This window comes from Aotus nancymaae, unplaced genomic scaffold (assembly GCF_030222135.1).
Source record: "Aotus nancymaae isolate 86718 unplaced genomic scaffold, 86718_ANA_hifiasm-v0.15.2.pri h1tg000058l, whole genome shotgun sequence".
Classification (NCBI taxonomy): Eukaryota; Metazoa; Chordata; class Mammalia; order Primates; family Aotidae; genus Aotus; species Aotus nancymaae.
The window spans coordinates 10,408,785-10,428,591 of record NW_026988472.1 but is presented as its reverse complement, the minus strand read 5'-3'; the positions used below and the strand labels follow the sequence as shown (position 1 = coordinate 10,428,591).

The window sequence follows — 19,807 nt, the reverse complement described above, 5'->3', positions numbered from 1 at the left end:
CTTGTAGAGAACAAAGGTCAAGGCAGCCAACCCCCTGCTGCAGGCCCCACCCTAGAGTAGGTCAGGCAATTCATTACTGATGAGAGTAAAACCTTCTAGGACCCTAGGACCTTGTGAAGCATCTACAGAAATCAATATTGGACACTCTCCCCACTCCCCCCAGCTCCATATGGGCAGGGACATTTGTCTGCCTTATTCTCTGTTGTCTGAACAGCACTTAGAACAGTGCTGGGTACACAGTACACATGCATTAGGTGTTTGTTGAATGAATGAAACTTCTGATCCAGTAATTCCACTCACTTCTTTTTTTTTTTTTTTTGAAACGGAGTCTCGCTCTGTTGTCCAGGCTGGAGTACAATGGTGCAATCTCAGATTACTGCAACCTCTCCCTCCTGGTTTCAAGCAATTCTCCTGCCTCAGCCTCTTCAGTAGCTGGGATTATAGGCACCCACCACCACTACTGGCTAATTTTTGTATTTTCAGTAGAGACGAGGTTTCACCATGTTGACCAGGCTGGTCTTGAACTGTTGACCTCAGGTGATCCACCCACCTCGGCCTACCAAAGTTCTAGGATTACAGGCATGAGCCACCACACCTGGCCTGAACAATTCCACTTCTAACTCTAACACTCACACATGTGCACAAAGCTGTGTGCACAAGGCTGGTGGGAGCAGACCAGGAAAACCTTGTCAATGTCCATTTATAGCAAATGACTGTTGCAGAGTGAAGTGAATGATGGAGGTTCATGTTGCTCCACAGAGCACCTGCTGGACATGATACAGAATAAGGGGACCTGCTGCATTTCTGGAGGGATTGCAAGGACTTCAAGGAAGCAGGGGTGGTGATTCCTACTACATCCCCATTCAATTCTCCTATTTGGCCTATGCAGAAGACAGATGGATCTTGCAGAATGACAGTGGATTAGCCAGGTGATGACTTAAGCTTAACGTAAGCTTAAGTAGGTGGTAATTCCAACTGCAGCCGCTGTACCAGAGGTGGTTGCATTGCTTGAGCAAATTAACAGATCCCTTGGTACCTGGCGTGCAGTTATTTGATCTGGCAAATGCCTTTTTTCTCTATCCCTGTCCAAAAAGGGTACCAGAAGCACTTTGGTTTCAACTGGCAAGGCCAGCTGTTCTCCGTCACTCTCCTGCCTCAGTGGTATATCAATTAACTCTCTAGCCCTATGTCATAAGTTAGGTCACAGGGACTTTGATTGCCTTTCCCTTCCACGGGTATCACACTGGCCCCATGACATTGATAACATTATGCTGAGTGGATGTAGTGAGCGAGAAGTAGCAACTACTCTGACTTATTGACTAGAAATTTCTGTGTCAGAGGGTGGGAAATAAATTCAACAAAAATTCAGGAAACCTCTACTTCAGTGAAATTTCTAGGAGTCCAATGTGGGGTCTGTCAACATATTCCTTCTCAGGTGAAGGATAAATAGTTGCATCTGGCCTGTGGTTCAGCCAAAAAAGAGGCACGGTGCCTAGCAGGTCTATTCGGATTTTGGAGGCAACACATTCCTCATTTGGGCATGTTATACAAGCCTGTTTACCAAGTGACCTGAAAAGCTGCAAGTGTTGTGTGGAGCCCAGAACAGGAGAAGGCTCTGCAACAGATCGAGGCTGCTGTGCAAGCTGCTTTGCCACTTGGGCCATATGACCCACCAGATTCAGTGGTGCTTGGAGTGACCGTGGCAGACAGGGATACTGTTTGGAGCTCTTGACAGGCTTGATAGGTGAATCACAGCCTAGTCCTTTAGGATTTTGTTTTTTATTTTTTGAGACAGGGTCTTGCTCTATCACCCAGGCTGGAGTGCAGTGGCACAATCACAGCTCACTGCAGCCTGGACCTTTCAGGCTCAAGTGATCCTTCCATTTCAGCCTCCCTAGTAGCTGGGGCTACAGGTGTGCACCACCACATCTGGCTAACTTTTGTATTTTTTGTAGAGATGCTATTTCCCCATGTTCCCCAGGCTGGTCTTGAACTCCTGGGCTCAGGCAATCCACCCATCTTAGCCTCCTAAATGAAATTTGGTGACCCTCCTTTAGGATTTTGGAGCAAAGCCCTACTATTCTCTGCAGATAACTACCCTCCTTTTGAGAAACAGCTCTTGGCTGGGCATGATGGATCACTCCTGTAATCCCTGCACTTTGGGAGGTTGAGGCCAGCAGATCTCTTGAGCCCAGGAGTTCGAGACCACCCTGAGAAACATGGCAAAAATACATCTCTACAAAGATACAAAAATTATTAATAGCTGGGTGGAGTGGCACGTGCCTGTAGTCCCAAGTACTCAGGAGACTGAGGTGGGAAGATTGCTTGAGCCCAGGAGGTCGAGGCTGCAGTGAGCTGTAATTGTGCCACTGCAGTCCAGCCTGGGTGACAAAGTGAGACCCTGTCTCAGAAAAATAAAAAATGTATGGAGAGAAACAGCTCTTGGTCTGCTACTAGGTCTTAGTAGAAAGTAAATAATTGACCATGGGCCACCAAGTGACATTCCTGCTCATCACGAACTGAGTGTTACCTGACTAACCAAGAGTCGGTGTGCACAGCAGCGCTCCATCATCAAATGGAAATGGGAAATATGTGGTGGGGCCTGAGCAGGCCCTGAAGACACAAGTAAGTTACATGAGGAAGTGGCCTAAATGCCCGTGGTCCCCACTCCTTCCACCCTGCCTTCTCTCTCCCAGCCTGTGCCTGTGGCCTCATGGGGCATTCCCTACAATTAGTTGACAGAGGAAGAGAAGACTCAGGCCTGGTTAACAGATGGTTCTGCATGTTATGTAGGCACACTCTGAAAGTGGAAAGCTGCAGCACTACAGCCTTTTTTGAGACATCTCCGAAAGGCAGTGGAAAAGGACAGTTGACAAGGGGTGGACTTGTGATGATAAATTTTGTGTCAACTTGATAGGGACACAGGATGCCCTGTTGAATATTATTTCTGGGTGGATCTGTGAGGGTGTTTCAGATGAGGTTAGCATTTGAACTGTTGGACTGAGTAAGGCAGATGGCCCTCCCCAATGTGAATGGGCATCACCTAATCCACTGAAGGTCGGAATAGAACAAAAAGATGGAGGAAGGTGGAATTTGCTCCCTGCCTGACTGCTCTGGAACATCAGTCCTTTGCCCTTGGCTGGGACTTACACCATCAGCCCTTTGTTGTTTTGTTTTGTTTTGTTTTTTTGAGACAGAGTCTCACTCTGTCACTCAGGCTAGAGCGCAGTGGCACAATCTCAGCTCACTGCAACCTCCGCCTACTAGGTTCAACCAATTCTCCTGCCTCAGCCTCCCAAGTAGCTAGGACTAGAGGCGTATACCACCAAACCTGGATGATTTTTGTATTTTTAGTAGAGACAGGGTTTTGCTGTGTTAGCCGGGCTGGTCTTGAACTCCTGACCTCAAGTAATCCACCTGCTTCGGCCTCACAAATTGCTGGGATTACAGGCATAAGCCACCACACCCAGCCAACACCATCAGCCCTTTGGTTCTCAGAACTACACCACTGGCTCTCCTGGGTCTCCAGCTTGCAGATGGCAGATTGTGGAACTTCTCAGCTTCCAAAATCACATGAGCCAATTCCTTATAATATATTACATATTGGTTCTGTTTCTCCTGGTTCTGTTGTTTCTCTTGAGAACTCTAATACACCCAGCAATTCCACTTCTAACTCTAGTACTCGCACATGTGCACAGAATTGTGTGAACAAGGCTGGTAGGAGCAAACAACCAGGAAAAGCTTGTAAATGTCCACTGATAGTCAAGGACCGTTGCAGAGTGAAATGAATAATGGGGGTTCATGTTACAGCACAGAGTGCCCACTGGACATGATACAGAATGGATGGGACTTGTGTATACCTGCAGGGGATGTGCTATAGGCAGGGAAAAGCAAGGGGGAGTCAGTTACAGTGACTTAGTGCATGTGTGTAGTGCGTGCACACACACATTATGTAAACACAGAGAACTGTATCTGGAAGGAAACACCAGAATCTGACCCCAGTGGTCATTTTGAGGGGATGGGGATAGAGATGATTGGTAGAGTCCATGTACTGATGTGTTGTTCAAATCTTTTTTTTGAAAGACAGAGTCTCCTTCTGTTGTCCAGGCATGATCTCAGGTCACTGCAACCTCCGCCTCCCAGGTTCAAGTGATTCTTGTGCCTTAGCCTCCCGAGTAGCTGAGATTACAGGCGCCTGCCACCATGCCCAGCTAATTTTTGTAATTTTGGTAGAGATGGGGTTTCACCATGTTGGCCAGGCTGGTCTCGAACTCCTGATATCAATTGATCCACCTGCCTTAGCCTCCCAAAGTGATGGGATTACAGGGGTGAGCTACCACGCTTGGCCTGTTGTTCAAACCTTTTATACAAACCTGTATTCGCATATTATTTGTGTAACTCTTTTTAAAAGAAAATCATATGCTTAAAAACAATATGTGGCAGGGCGCGGTGGCTCACGCCTGTAATCCCAGCACTTCAGGAGGCCAAAGCAGGCCAATTGTAGGCAACGTAGCAAGACCTTATCCCTACCAAAAATACAAAAATTAGCCAAGCATGGTGGTGCACACCTGTAGTCCCAGCTACCCAGGAGGCTGAGGCAAGAGGATCCCTTGAGCCTAGGAGTTTGAGGCTGCACTGAGCCGTGATGGTGCTGGTGGGCTCCAGGATGGGTGACAAAGCGAGACCCTGTCTCAAAAAAACAAAAACAAAATAATATCCACAGCACAAAGTGTTTGCGTTGGGGGTAACTAGAAACAAAAATCTCAAACTCACATGCTCCAGGGACCAGACAGGTAACTCTGTAAGAGAGATGGGGGAGCTCAGCTCAGGGTAAGGTGAATAGCAACGAGGCTGATGAATGTTCTCTGACTCTCAGCAGTGGAAGGTGAGTGGGGTGGAGGAGGAAGACTGCAAATCTCATCCTCCAAAACATATCCCCCAAAATAATTCAGGAACATCACACACTGGGGCTCAGAGCTTTTTTTTTTTTTAAACAGAGTCTTGCTCTATCACCCAGGCTGGAATGCAATGGTGCGATCTCAGCTCACTGCAACCTTTGCCTCCCGAGTTCAAACTATTCTCCTGCCTCAAGCTCTGGAGTAGCTGGGACTACAGTTGCACATCACCATGCCCGGCTAATTTTTGTATTTTTAGTAGAGATGGAGCTTCACCATGTTGGCTAGGCTGGTCTCGAACTCCTGGCCTCAAGTGATCCGTCCACCTTGGCTTCCCAAAGTGCTGGGATTACAGGCATGAGCCACTGTGCTTGACCAAGGGGCTGAGAACGCTTAAGAATTTAGGGATCTTGCTTATAGCCATTACTGGAGGTAAAAAAGAAGAAGAAAAAAAAAAGAATGTAGGGATCTTGGCTTGGGAACAGACGAATAATAGGTCAGAGCAGTCATACTCTAACTGAGCCCACAACTTCACACCCCTGAAACACACTTTCAAACAGCTCACAAATCTCACACTTTGGAGACACACCCCTAAGTAGACCAGAGACATCATACCCTAGAGTAAAGATTCCTTTGGTAGTTTTTCAGTGTTATTATTATTACTGTTATTATTATTATTATTGAGATGGAGTCTCGCTCTGTCTCCCAGGCTGGAGTTCACTGGCATGATCTTGGCTCACTGCTACCTCCGCCTCCCAGGTTCAAGCGATTCTCCTGCCTCAGCCTCCCAAGTATCTGGGATTACAGGCACCCGCCACCACGCCCGGCTAATTTTTGTATTTTTAGTAGAGACAGGGTTTCACCATGTTGGCCAGGCTGGTCTCAAACTCCTGACCTCAGGTGATCCACCCACCTTGGCCTCCAAAAGTGCTGGGATTACAGGTAGGAGCCACCACACCCGGCCTTCAGTGTTATCAAGAAGTAATCCCTTACACACATCCACGTTAAGCTTTTAATTTTGAGGCCCTGAGTTTAATGTCAAAGTCCTTCCATTTGCTCCACCTACCTCTGTCACCTCCCACAGTCCTCGGCCTGTGCCCTCCTGTTCCTGCCCCTTGATCTCCAGGTGCTGAGCCCGAGGGTTGTCGGGAGGCCCCTGGGCAAGGACGCTTACCGTGCCATGCTGCGCCATCTGTCTTCCAGGCTGCCAGTCAAGATGTGGGGCAGGACTTCGGAGAAACAGGTGAACAAGGTGGCCCCTGGGGGTCTGGGGCAAGGGTGTTGGCACCAAAGCTGGTCTAGTAACCTGTTTCCCTTCTCTGTGGGCTCCTGTTTCCTGTCCTCTCTCCCTTCCTCTTTCAGAGACAAGCAGAGGGCAGCAGAGGCCCATGGAAAGGCCCCGCTCTAAGCCATGAGGGCCCTGTGTTCAGGTGTGCATGGCTGCACCGGGGCAGAGGGGTGGCTCCTACCCCAGTTCAGCCAGGGACAGGTGGAGAGACACAAAGGAGGCTCATGCAGGGTGTCCCCGAAGCTGTCGTGATTAAGGCTGTGTGGAGAAAGGCTAGGAAACACAGCGCTGACCTTGAACTTTAGGAGAGGAATTCAGAGGCCCCCGGCAGCCTGAAGGGGACCTTGAAGAGGACCCTGCAGGAAGACAGAACGCTTCCCTGTGAAGGAGGCCAAAGGAGGAAGGACATGGTGTTCCGGGCACTCTGACTATAGGGATTTTATAGGCTGTGGTGAGAAATAAAATTGATTATATTTTTGTAGAGTGTGTAAAACAGGGCTTGGCACACAGTAAACCTTGTACGATTACTGTGGGTTTTTTTTTTTTTTTTTTGAGACTGAGTTTTGCTTTTGTCACCCAGGGTGGAGTGCGGTGGAGCGATCTGAGCTCACTGCAGCCTCTGCCTCCCAGGTTCAAGCTATTATCCAGCCTCAGCCTCTTGAGTAGTGGGGATTATAGGTGCACACCACCATGCCCAGCAAATTTTTGTATTTTTAGTAGAGACAGGATTTCACCATGTAGGCCAGGCTGGTCTCGAACTCCTGACCTCAGGTAATCCACCCACCTCAGCTTCCCAAAGTCTTAGGATTACAGGTATGAGCCACCGCAACTAGCCCTTTGTGTGATGACTATGTCTTGATCATCATTTTATAAAGCAGGCTTTGTAACTTCACCTTCAAGACCCTGCAGGATCCGGACCCTGCCTTGCCCTCCCACTCATCTCTTACCCACTCTTGGGTTCTGAGCCATGCTGGCCTTCCTGTTCCTTAAAAGAGCTATCCGTGCTCATCCTTGAATTTGCAAGGATGAAGCTCCGAGTCTGCAAAGCAGAATCTGGGGAGTGAATCTCAGCTGGCAGGGAACTGAATAATGGGAGGAATAGGTGGAGCTTATTTCCAATCAACTATCAAAATGATGCGGATGTGGCCAAAGCAGTGCTTAGGGGAAATCTATAGCTCTAAATGCATAGATCAGAAAAGTAGAAAAGTTGAAAATCAATGACCTGAGCTTCCCTATCAAGAAGCTGGGAAAAGAATGGCAAATTGAACCTAAGAAAGTAGAAGCAAGGAAATTATAAAAGTAGAAACTGGTGAAATAGAAAGTAAACATACAATAAAGGCAACAAATCATAAGTTGATTCTTTGAACAGATTAATAAAATATTAGCAATATCTGTTTTCTCTTGAGTAATTAAGAGAAAAAATATAGATTGCCAATATCAGGAATGTAAACAGGGTATTGTGACAGATTCTACAGATGTTAAAAGGTTAATAAGGGCCAGGTGCAGTGGCTCATGCCTATAATCCCAACACTCTGGGAGGCTGAGGCAGGAGGATCGCTTGAGCTTAGGAGTTCAAGACCAGCCTGGGAAACAGTGAGACCTCACCTCTACAAAAAATGAAAAAAGAAAACAAAATAGTTGGGCATGGTGGCACACACCTGTAATCCCAGCTACAACAGAGGCTGAAGTGGGAGGATTGCTTGAGTCCAGGAGGGTGAGACTGCAGTGAGCTGTGATCGTGTCACTGCATTCCAGGCTGGGCAACAAAGCAAGCTTCTGTCTCAAAAAGGATATAAGAAAGAAAGTTAGTAAGATTTTTTTCAACATATGACTTTATTTTCTTTTTTATTTATTTCTTTTTTTTTTTTTTAGTCTCCATCCGAGTCTGCTTGCTAGGGAAACAGCTTTATTTTCAATGGAGCCAAAATGTTGGTCATTTTCTCTTTCTGTAGTCCCTATGTCCCTGTGGATCTTCTGTATCCACAGGGAGAGCAGAACTCAGCAACTTTGCTAATGTCGCCTCCACTCAGGAAAATAGAATGGTACAGGATATTTTTTCTTTTAACTGGGGCTCAGTGAAATCAATTGTTTAAAATGGGCTGGTTTCAATGGAACTAAATGCAGTGGAATAGAAAATAATAGCAAAGGGTAGGTAGAATAGAATAGAATGGAATCGAATTGAATCGAATTGAACGGTATAGAAATTAGTCAGACTTTGTGCTAAGCACTGTCCCTAGTTGTTGCAGCAGATATTTATTGAACAAATATGATTGAACTAGTTGTTTGGGAAACAGTGGGGAACAAAACGGATAGGTCCCTGCTCTTATGAAGCTTACATTCTGGTCAGGGAGACAGGCATTACCATCTGCAAAGGCCCTGAAACGAACAGTACAAGGATGGCCCTTATGAGGAACAGGCAAAAGGACAGTGTAGCTTGGAGTTCAAGAGCAATGAATGAGACTGTAGAGACTGGGGGTCATTGTAACTGGAGTCTAGATTTTAACAAGATGACCACATCATCATCATCATCAACATCATCATCAATCCTTTTATTGCACTTGATATGTGTCAATGTCAGGCATTGTTCTACACGCTTAAAAATATAGTAGTTTTTTGCCAGGCGCAGTGGCTCACACCTGTAATCCCAGCACTTTGGGAGGCTGAGGCAGGCACATCATGAGATCAAGAGATCGAGACCATCCTGGCCAACACAGTGAAACCCCGTCTCTACTAAAACTACAAAAACTAGCTGGGCTTGGTGTCATGCGCCTGTGGTCCCAGCTACTCAGGAGGTTGAGGCGGAAGAATTGCTTGAACCCAGGAGGCGGAGGTTGCAGTGAGCCAAGATTACACCAATGCACTCTAGCCTGGCGACAGAACAAGACTTCTTCTCAAAAAAAAAAAAAAATATATATATATATATATAGTAGTTTTTTAAAACTCTCACAATAATCCTATAAAATATGTATAAAATCCCGCTCATTTTATAGAAGGAGAAACCAAGGCACAGAGAAACTAGAGAAATTATTTAAATGTCAGTCTGATTCCAGAATTTTTTTTTTTTTTTTTGAGACAGTCTTGCTCTGTCACCCAGGCTGGAGTGCGGTTGCATGATCGTAGCTGATTGCAACCTCCACCTCCCGGGCTCAAGCGATCCTCCCACCTCGGCCCCCCAAGTAACAGAAACTACACGTGAGCTCCACCCTGCCTAGCTAATTTTTGTATTTTTTTGTAGATACAGGGTCTCACTGTGTTGCCCAGGCTGGTCTCAAACTCCTGGGTTCAAGGGATCTGCCCACCTCAGCCTCCCATAGTGCTGAGATTACAGGTGCCACCACCAGAATCTATACTTTTACTAATTTTGACTTATCTTTTTTTACAAAAATTAGCTGGGTGTGGTGGCAGATGCCTGTAATCCCAGTTACTTGGGAGGTTGAAGCAGGAGAATCCCTTGAACTGGTGTGTGGGGTGGGGAGGACGTGGAGGTTGCAGTGAGCCGAGATCCTGTCACTGCACTCCAGCCTGGGTGACAGAGCAAGACTCTGTCTCAAAAAAAAAATTAGTAAAAAATCATAATCTCTACTTTTAAGCATTATACTCCATTGCTTATAGTGCCAGACCACAGGTGCTTTATAATCCTACAGCAGAGATACTGTTCATATACAATTTACTAAATAGTTCAAGTCAAGAGAAAGATCTGATGGGAAGTGTGCTGAGGGTGGGAAAGTGGAAGGTGAGGGAGTAGTCTTCCCTCTGGGTGTCAAGGCGAATCTATAAATACACATGCCCAGAAACCTTCATTTCTTCTGAGACACCCCCTTCTCGTCCTGTTCTCTGTGACCGAAGCTGCAGAATGGGAAAGGAGGGGGCTGGGTAAAATTGGCCAATGGAGGGCTTGTATTCACAGGGTTGGGCTCTTGTGTGTCTTCTCACTTCTTGGAAAGAAAATGAATTCTACTTAGGGAAAACAAGGGAGGGCATTGTCTTTGTCTCCACTCCCCTAATTTTCACTTCTGGAAGGAGAAAGGGAACAAGAAGGCTGGGTGCTGTGACTCACGCCTGTAATCCCAGCACTCTGGGAGGCCAAGGCGGGCAGATCACTTGAGGTCAGGAGTTTGAGACCAGCCTGGCCAACATGGTGAAACCCCGTCTCTACTAAAACTACAAAAATTAGCCAGGTGTTGTGGCAAACACCTGTGGTCCCAGCTATTCGGGAGGCTGAAGCAGGAGAATCACTTGAAGCCAGGAGGTGGAGATTGCAGTCAGCTAAGATTGTGCCACTGCACTCCAGCCTGGGCAACAGAGTGAGACTCTGTCTGAAAAAAATGAAAAAAAGAAAGGGAACAAGAAAACAGTGGAAAGTGGTCATGGTAGACACATGGACTCCCGTGAATCCACACATGGGCAATAAGACTCTGCCAGTAAGTATTCTCTCAGGCCTTTCCCTTGAAAGAGGGTGAGGAGGAAGTAAAGTCATTGGGGAGGTGGGGGGAGGTGAGGAGAAGGAAACATGAGCGTGACAAGTGGCAATGTGGTCTCTTCTGACTTTTTTTTCATTTTTTAGTCGTGGAGGGACAGCAGTCAGACTCCTCCCCCAAGTCTTATCTGTAGACTTGACCACATCGTGATGACAGTAAAGAGCATCAAAGACACTACCATGTTTTATTCCAAGATCCTGGGCATGGAGGTCACGACTTTTAAGGTAACCACTTCCCTAAATGTCAAAATTCAGGTGGGCTAAACTTTGTTTATAACACTTTAACATATAACTTAACTCCCAAAGGAAAACCACGGGAAATCTGAGAGAAAATACAAAGAGATCAATAGAGGAGTTTCCAAACTCTGAATATTTGGACTTCCAGAGAGAGAATGGAGAAAAAGGAGAGGAGGAAATTATCATAGAAATACTGCAAGAGAACTCTGCAGTCTCTATATGGAAAAGGTTAACTAAGTATCCAGCATGTAGACACTTACACGGATCCTCATGAAATTACAGAACATCGAACTAAAAAAGTAGATCCTGAGAGCTTTCATAGAGATTAAAAAGTAGATTATCTACAAAGGAAAAAAACAAACTATCAGATTTTCCAAGAGACCAGATACCAAAAGATAAAAGGACAATTTCAAGATTCTGAGGGGAAATTTTTCCACCTAGAATTCTATGTCCAACCAAACTATTAACCTAAGGTAAATGTAGGGGCCGGGTGCGGTGGCTCACACCTGTTAATCCCAGCACTTTGGGAGGCTGAGATGGGTGGATCACATCAGGTCAGGAGTTTGAGACCAGCCTGACCAATATGGCAAAACCCCATCTCTACTAAAAATACAAAAATTAGCTGAGCATGGTGGTACACACCTGTAATCCCAGCTACTTGGGAGGCTGAGGCATGAGAATTGCTTGAGCCTGGGAAGCAGAGGTTGCAATGAGCAGAGATTGTACCACCACACCCCAGTTTGAGTGACAGAGTGAGAAACCATCAGAAAAAAATCAAACAAAGAAAAAGGTAAATGTAGAATAAAAGCATTCTTAGTCATACGAAGTCTTAGAAAAGTTTCCCACTTGCTTTGAAAATTACTTGAGGGTATGCTGTATCAAAATGGGTGACTCGCTGGCTGTGGTGGCTCATGCCTGTAATCCCAGCACTTTGGGAGGCAGAGGTTGCGGTGAGCTGAGATCGCACCACTGCAATCCAGTCTGGGTGACAGAGCGAGACTCCATCACACACACAAAAAAAATGACTAATCTGGGAATATGGAAGACATGGAAGTCAGGCCACAAGCCACAGTGGATCCCAAGAGGAAGATCTCAGAAAGGTACCTAGAGAACAATTAATCCAGTTTGGAACAGGTGTAAGAAAGACCCCAGGAAAGACAGATCCAAGGAAAAAAAGAGGTTTCCAGAGACTGAAGTATGCTTGAGAATTTGGAACAACTTCAAAAAAGATAAATGCAGAGAAAGCAAAAAATATATGCCTAAGATGTACTTCAGTAAGTGAATGGATATATGAACTGTGGCACACCCAGACAGTGAAATATTATTCAGTGATAAGAATAAATGGACTATCAGTCAGGCTCAGTGGCTCATGCCTGTAATCCCAGCACTTTGGGAGGCCGAGGTGGGTGGATCACCTGAGGTTAGGAGTGAGACCAGCCTGGCCAACATGGTGAAACCCTGTCTCTACTAAAAATACAAAAATTAGTCGGGCATGGTGGTGGGTGCCTGTAATCTCAGATACACAGGAAGCTGAGGCAGAAGAATCACTTGAACCCAGGAGATGGAGGTTGCAGTGAGCCGAGATCGCGCCATTGCACTCTAGCCTGGGTGACAGAGTGCGACTCTGTCTCAAATAAATAAATTAAATTAAATTAATGGGCTATCAATCCATGAAAAGACATGGAGGAAATTTAAATGCATATTACCACGTGAAAGAAGTGAAGGGGGCTGTGCATATGTGGGGGTAGGGTGTATATATCCCTATATCTTCTGCTCAATTTTGCTGTGGACTTAAGACCGCTCTAAAACAATTAAGTACACACAAACACAACCCCCGTATACCATATAACTTAAATAGAAAATCGCAAACAGGAGAAGAAATTTTTTTTTTTAGACAGGGTCTTGCTCTGTTGCCCAGGCTGGAGTACAGTGGTGCGTTCACAGCTCACCGCAACCTCAACCTCCTGGACTCAGGTGCTTCTCTTGCCTCAGCCTCTGGAGTAGCTGGGACTGTAGGCACACGCCACCATGCCCAGCCAATTTTTTCTATTTGGGTAAAAATGTTAAATCTAACATGGAACCTTATGTGTAAATGTAGTATTATGCAACATCAGATTGGATGTGTGCACAGCAACATGGACATGTCTTGAAAAGATCGTGCTGAGTGAAAAATGAAGGAAATCAGGTCTACGGCATGCGACCCTTTATAATACACACACATAAAGCAATAACACACATTTTACAGCAATTTATGAAAACTAAAAGATACACTCAAACACATTATAGTGGTTGCCTAAGATGGAGATGGGAATGGAAAATGAAGAGATACAGAATAAATGTATAAGTAAAACAAGACATAGTCCTTGTATAGGCCAATGGTGATAACAAGGTGTATGATGCCTCAACCTCTGTACTTGGACACATTGGAGTGAAATTTCAGAACATTAGGATTAAGAAAAATCCTAAAGCTGCAGTAGTAGAAGATGGATGTATCACCAACCAAAGAATAAAACGCAGATGAACATCAGACTTCCTAACAGCAACACCACATTCAGGGAAGACAATGAAGCAACATATTTAAAAGGCTATGGGAAAATAAGCTGCAACCTACAATTGCACACTGAGCCAAACTATCTTTGAGTCCAAAAGTGAAATAAAGTCGGCTGGGCACGGTGGCTCACACCTGTAATCCCAGCACTTTGGGAGGCTGAGATGGGTGGATCACTTGAGGTCAGGAATTCGAGACCAGCCTGGACAACAAGCTGAAGCCCTGTGTCTACTAAAAATACAAAAATTAGCCGGGAGTGGTGGCGTGCACCCGTAGTCCCAGCTACTCGGTAGGCTGAGGCAGGCTAATCACTTGAACCCCGAGGGCAGAAGTCGCAGTGAGCCAAGATCCTGCCACTGCACTCCAGCCTGGGTGACAAAGGGAGACTCCATCTCAAAAAAAAAAAAAAAGTGAAATAAAATCATTTTCTGATTGAATGGATGTGGTAGTGATATAAAAAGTATAAAAGAAATGGCACATGTTGAGAGGTCCAGAAGAGGGAGGAGCCATGAAGAACATGACAGGGCTGTGAGTTAATCTGTAGTTTATCTACGAAAATAAACTTGCAGCCAGGCGCAGTGGCTCACACCTGCAATCCCAACACTTTGAGAGGATGAAGCAGGAGGATCACTTGAGCTGAGGAGCTGGAGTCCAGCCTGGGCAACATACTGAGACTATCATCACTACAAAAAAAAAAAAAAAGTTTTATAATTAGCCAGACATGGTGGTGCGCACCTGTAATCCCAGCTACTCAGGAGGCTGAGGCAGGAGCATTGCCTGAGGCCAGGAGGTCAAGGCTGTAGTGAGCCGTGATTGCACCACTGCATTCCAGCATGGGCAATAGAATGAGACTCTGTCTCTTAAAAAAATTAAATAAATAAACAAAATAAGCATGCAAGTGGGTTATTTAAAAATTGTAAAGGAGCTAAAAGAAAAACTAAAAATGATAATCAAATTGTGTTGGAAGAGGTAGTAATGTGAATGAGCTAAATTCTCATTTATCATAGCAGGGAGATGATAGGAAATATCTCAAGTTGCTAAATCAAGAAATAGTGGTGCAGTGAGGCACACTGGTTCACACCTGTAATCACAGCACTTTGGGAGGCTGAGCCGGGGATTGCTTGAGCCAGGAGTTTGAGACCAGGCTGGGCAACATGGGGAGACCCGGTCTCTACAAAAAATAAAATAAAAAATTAGCCAGGCATGGTGGGGTGTGCCTGTGGTCCCAGCTACTCAGAGGCTGAGGTTGCAGGATCACTTGAACCTGGGAGGTTGAGGCTGCAGTGAGCTGTGATCACTTCACTGAAGCCTGGGCAACACAGCGAGACTGTCTCTCTCTCTCTTTTTTTTTTTTTTTCATCTTTTTCATGAGTCTATGTCTGAAGAGACTCTGTCTAAAAAAAAAGAGGCTGGGCACAGTGGCTCACACCCGTAATCCCAGCACTTTGGGTAGCTGAGGCGGGCAGATCACCTGAGGTCAAGAGTTCAAGACCAGCCTGGCCAACATGGCAAAACTCCATCTCTACTAAAAACATAAAAATTAGCTGGGCATGGTGGCATGCCCCTGTAGTACCAGCTACTCTGGAGGCTGAGGCATGAGAATTGCCTGAACCTGGGAGGCGGAGGTTGCAGTGAGCTGAAATTGCCCCACTGCACTCCAGCCTGGGCAACAGAGGCAAGACTCTGTCTAAAAGAAAAGAAAGAGGGGCCAGGCACGGTGGCTCATGCCTGTAATCCCAGCACTTTGGGAGGCTGAGGTGGGTGGATCACCAGAGATCGGGAGTTTGAGACCAGCCTGACCAACATGGAGAAAGAAGAAAGAAAAGGAAAGGAAGAGAAGAAAAGAGAAAGAGGAAAGGGAGAAAAGTGAAGGGTTAGGGACTTTACTTGGAGGCACATAGGAGAAAACTCAACTAACTGTGGGTTAAACAAGACAGAGTTTTCTTTTCCTCTCATTGAACAACCAGTCCAGAGGTAGCTAGTCAGGTCACGGGCAGTGGCTGGGAAGAAAGAGGAAGTGAATGGGCAAAATGGACCAGTGCAGTGGGCAGGGAGGTTCCCGGAAGCCCCACCCACACCTCTGACCTCATCTCATTGCCCAGTCCAGCTAACGTGGCCTCTGGAGGTTCTGGAAAACGTAGGGTTTTTGTTTTGTTTTGTTTGAGACAGAGTTTCATTCTTGTTGCACAGGTTGGAGTGTAATGGTGAGATCTCAGCTCACCGAAACCTCTGCCTCCCTAGTTCAAGCAATTCTCCTGCCTCTGCCTCCCGAGTAGCTGGGATTACAGGCATGTGCCACCACGCCTGGCTAATTTTATGTTGTTAGTAGAGACAGTGTTTCTCCATGTTTGTCAGACTGATCTTGAACTCCTGACCTCAGGTGATCTGCCTGCCTTGGCCTCCCAAAGTGCTGGGATTACAGGCGTGAGCCAGTGAGCCCGGCCGAAATGTGGGTTTTTAAAGTTGGGCATGCAGTTGACCCCACTGAAATTTCTGTTATGTTTATAAGAAATAAAAGGGAAATGTATACTGGGTCGGCAAATTGCTATCTTTGCCTTTGTTGGTAAAAACAATATTTGGAGATATGAAAATAATTTCAAAGAGAAATAAACTCATACACTTGCCTCTAGGGAATGAGACTTGGGTGGGGCTAAGGGCTGTTGTGTAGTAGCTCCATTCTAGTTTTTATTTTTTTTAAACCTTGTTGGGATAGGTGGAAAGGCTTCATCTCACACTCATCTAGGAGGTTTAATTCTGGGCTGTTTTCTCCGCCCCTCCCCACCAAGTAGGAAGACCGGAAAGCACTGTGTTTTGGAGACCAGAAATTTAACCTCCACGAGGTGGGAAAGGAATTTGAACCCAAAGCTGCTCACCCAGTTCCTGGCTCCCTGGACATATGTCTGATCACAGAGGTGCCTTTGGGTGAAATGATCCAGCACCTCAAGGTGAGTGGGACTTCCCTTCTTTTTGCAAAAGCTGCTGCAAACACAGTGAAAACAGAAGCATGACCCAGAGAGGTAACACGTTTCACCACATCCAGATAAATGCCTGCACACAGTTATGTACTATTTTGACTGACATGATTTTTCATGTAAATAATTGTATTTGAAAAGGAAATTATGCATTCCCCTTGTTTAAAAAAAAAAAAACTACACTTAAATACCTTTTTTTTTTTTTTGAGATAGGGTCTTGCTCTGTTGCCCAGGCTGGAGTGCAATGCAGGAATCTCAGCTCACTGCAACCTCCACCTCCTGGTTTCAAGCGATTCTCCTGCCTCAGCCTCCCAAGTAGCTGAGACTACAGACATGCACCACCACGCCTGGCTAATTTTTGTAGTTTTAGTAGAGTCGGAGTTTCGCCATGTTGGCCAAGCTGGACTCAAACTCCTGACCTCAAGTGATCTGCCTGCCTTGGCCTCCTAAAGTGCTGGCATTACAGGCATGAGCCACTGTGCCTAGCCCTAAATACATTTATATAAAAAGAAAATGTTCATCCAAGTACATGAAAAACTCATTATATCTTGGCATAAAGGAAAAGTAACTGTAAAATCCAACAGCTATAAAAGCATAACAATGTCATTAGATTCTAGCCACTTCTGTTCCCTGTACTCCCTGACCCTGACATTACAAAGGGAGATATGGCAGGTGGTTAAAAAGATACTAAGGACTTGTTAGCATCCACTTTCTTTGTATAATCAGAAGGATTGAGAGAAGATTGAAGAGGGAATAATTTCTGATTTGCTGTTATTGAATCCAGTGTCTCTGTAATACTTAAAATGATGTCATCTAGAAGGGGCATTGGCTGGGCATTGTGGCTCATGCCTGTAATTCTAGCACTTTGGGAGGGTGAGGTGGGAGGATCATTTGGGCCAGGAGTTCCAGACCAGCCTGGGTAACATAGTGAGACCCCCATCTCTACAAAAAATAGAAAATTAGCCAGGCGTGCATGCCTGTAATCCTAGCTACTCAAGAGGGTGAAGTGGGAGGATCACTTGAGCTCAGTAGGTTGAGGCTGCAGTGAGCTATGATCATGCCACTGCACTCCAGCCTGGGTGATACAGCAAGGCCCTGTCTCTAAAAATTAAAATAAGGCTGGGTGTGCAGTGGCTCACGCCTGTAATCCCAGTGCTTTAGGAGGCCAAGGAGGGAGGATTACTTGAACCCAGAAATTTGAGACCTGCCTGGGTAACATGGCGAGACCCTGTGTCTACATAAAATACAAAAAAATTAGCTGGGCATGGCAGTGTGTGCCTGTAGGCTCAGCTACTTCGGAGGCTAAGAGGTGGGAGGATTGCTTGAGCCCAGGAGGTTGAGGCTTCAGTGAACTGTGGTCGTGACACTGCATTCCAGTCTGGGTGACAGAGTAAGACTTTATCTCTACAATAAATAAATAAATAAGAGGGGCATTAGTTTCCCTTTTGCAGAACACGAATCAAGGTATTGTATATATTCTGTGCAAATAACCTAGACTCCTTCTTTGGGAAGTCTCAGTGAAAAAGACTGATTTGGAAGTAAAATGGGTGAAGCATAGGGGTTAAGAGTTATGGTCTTTGACCCAGACTGCCTGGGTTTGAATTCTAGTTCTGCCACTTACTAGATAATACTAGGTACTACTATCCTTCTCATTTTACAAATGAGGAGGCCGAGGTACAAGGTAGTTAGGTACTGTGCCCAAGGCCATCTAGCTGATAAGTGTCTAGAACAGAGTGAGGGAGGGAAGGATGGTAGGAGATTGAGGTCAGAAAGATACAGGGGTGGGGCCGGGGCGCAGTGGTTCACGCCTGTAACCCCAGCACTTTGGGAGGCCAAGGCAGGCAGATCATGAGGTCAAGAGATCGAGACCATCCTGGCCAACATGGTGAAACCCTGTCTCTACTAAAAATTTAAAAATCAGCTGGGCATGGTGGTGTGTACCTGTAATCCCAGCTACTTGGGAGGATGAGGCAGGAGAATCGCCTGAATCCGGGAAGCAGAGGTTGCAGTGACCTGAGATCGTGCCACTGCACTCCAGCCCGGTGATAGAGCGAGACTCCGTCTCAAAAAAATAAAAATAAAATAGGCCGGGCATGGTGGCTCACACCCATAATCCCAGCACTTTGGGAGGCCGAGGCAGGTGGATCAAGTGAGGTCAGGAGTTCAAGACCAGCCTGGCCAACATGGTGAAACCTCGTCTCTACTAAAAATACAAAAAAAATTACCCAGGCGTGGTGGCGCACGCCTGTAGTCCCAGCTACTCAAGAGCCTGAGGCAGGAGAATCACTTGAATCTAGGAGGCCGAGTTTGCAGTGAGCTGAGATTGCATCACTACACTCCAGCCTGGGTGACAGAGTGAGACTCAGTCTCAAAAATAAATAAATAAATAAAAAGAAAGAAAGATACAGGGGTGTTCCAGGGTCTTCTAGGTCACTATAAGGAATTAAATTTTATAGGCCAGGTGCAGTGGCTCACACCTGTAATTCCAGCACTTTGGGAGGCCGAGGTGGGCGGATCACTTGAGGTCAAGAGTTCAAGACCAGGCTGGGCAGCATAGCAAGACCTCGTCTCTACAAAAAATGCAAAAAATATCTGGGCACCGTGGCCTGTAATCCCAAGCTACTCAGGAGGCTGAGGTGGGAGAATTGCTTGAGCCAGGGAGGCGGCAGAGGTTGCAGTGAGCTGAGATCTCACCACTGCACTCCAGCCTAGGCGACAGAGAGAGACTCTGTCTCAAAAAAAAAAAAAAAAAAGGAATTAAATTTTGGTCTCATACACAGATTTTGATGAATGACTTTTGTCTTTTCTTCCCACTTCAGACTTGTGATGTCCCTATTGAGGAGGGGCCGGTTCCCAGAACAGGGGCAAAAGGGCCTATTATGTCCATCTACTTCCGAGACCCTGACAGAAATCTGATTGAGGTGTCCAACTACATCTCCTCGTGATGGAGGCTGGACCTCCTCCATTCTGTCCCCCTCGATATCGCCTTCTCCTTTCCTTCCTGCAAACTCCTACCCAGACCCAGAGGCCTCCGAGGACTGACGACTTAGGCACTTCACACATTCTGATGAGGGGGGACCCAAGACAGGTTTGGGACCAGACCTCCATATCTGTATGTCATCCAAGCTGGCCTAATAAATGCATAATCTCTCAACGAATACAGGGTCTTTGTTATTGTATCAGCGCCACGCATGTGTCTTTATCTAGGGTGTGAGATCTCTGAGCTGTTGGGTCAGAGGTCTATGACCAGAGAATGACAACTCCGAGCGCAAGATCTAGGGGTCGTCCCCTTGGGATTCAAGGCCCCTGACAGATTTCTCCTTGTCAGTGACGCCATCATCTTCGTCCTTTCCTAACTCATCTCACTCTTCTGGCTGCTGCCTGCTGCTT

The 19,807-nt window shown here is 46.1% G+C and overlaps 1 protein-coding gene across 2 annotated transcripts in view; it reads left to right on the top strand.

Moving 5' to 3' along the window:
- Window positions 1-19,575, top strand: part of GLOD5 (glyoxalase domain containing 5) — a 31,440-nt gene extending 11,865 nt beyond the window's left edge. Inside the window, exons 1-4 of one of the 2 annotated variants that reach the window (XM_012471659.3) lie at window positions 6,010-6,138; window positions 10,748-10,885; window positions 16,235-16,390; window positions 19,237-19,575. In XM_012471659.3, coding sequence (XP_012327082.2) covers window positions 6,076-6,138; window positions 10,748-10,885; window positions 16,235-16,390; window positions 19,237-19,362 — 483 coding nt within the window. In that variant the 5' untranslated portion in view covers window positions 6,010-6,075 and the 3' untranslated portion in view covers window positions 19,363-19,575. Of the gene's footprint in view, window positions 1-6,009; window positions 6,139-10,747; window positions 10,886-16,234; window positions 16,391-19,236 lie in introns of those variants that run through there. The other variant, XM_012471660.2, reaches the window with a different exon arrangement.
- The last annotated feature ends 232 nt before the right edge of the window (window positions 19,576-19,807 follow it).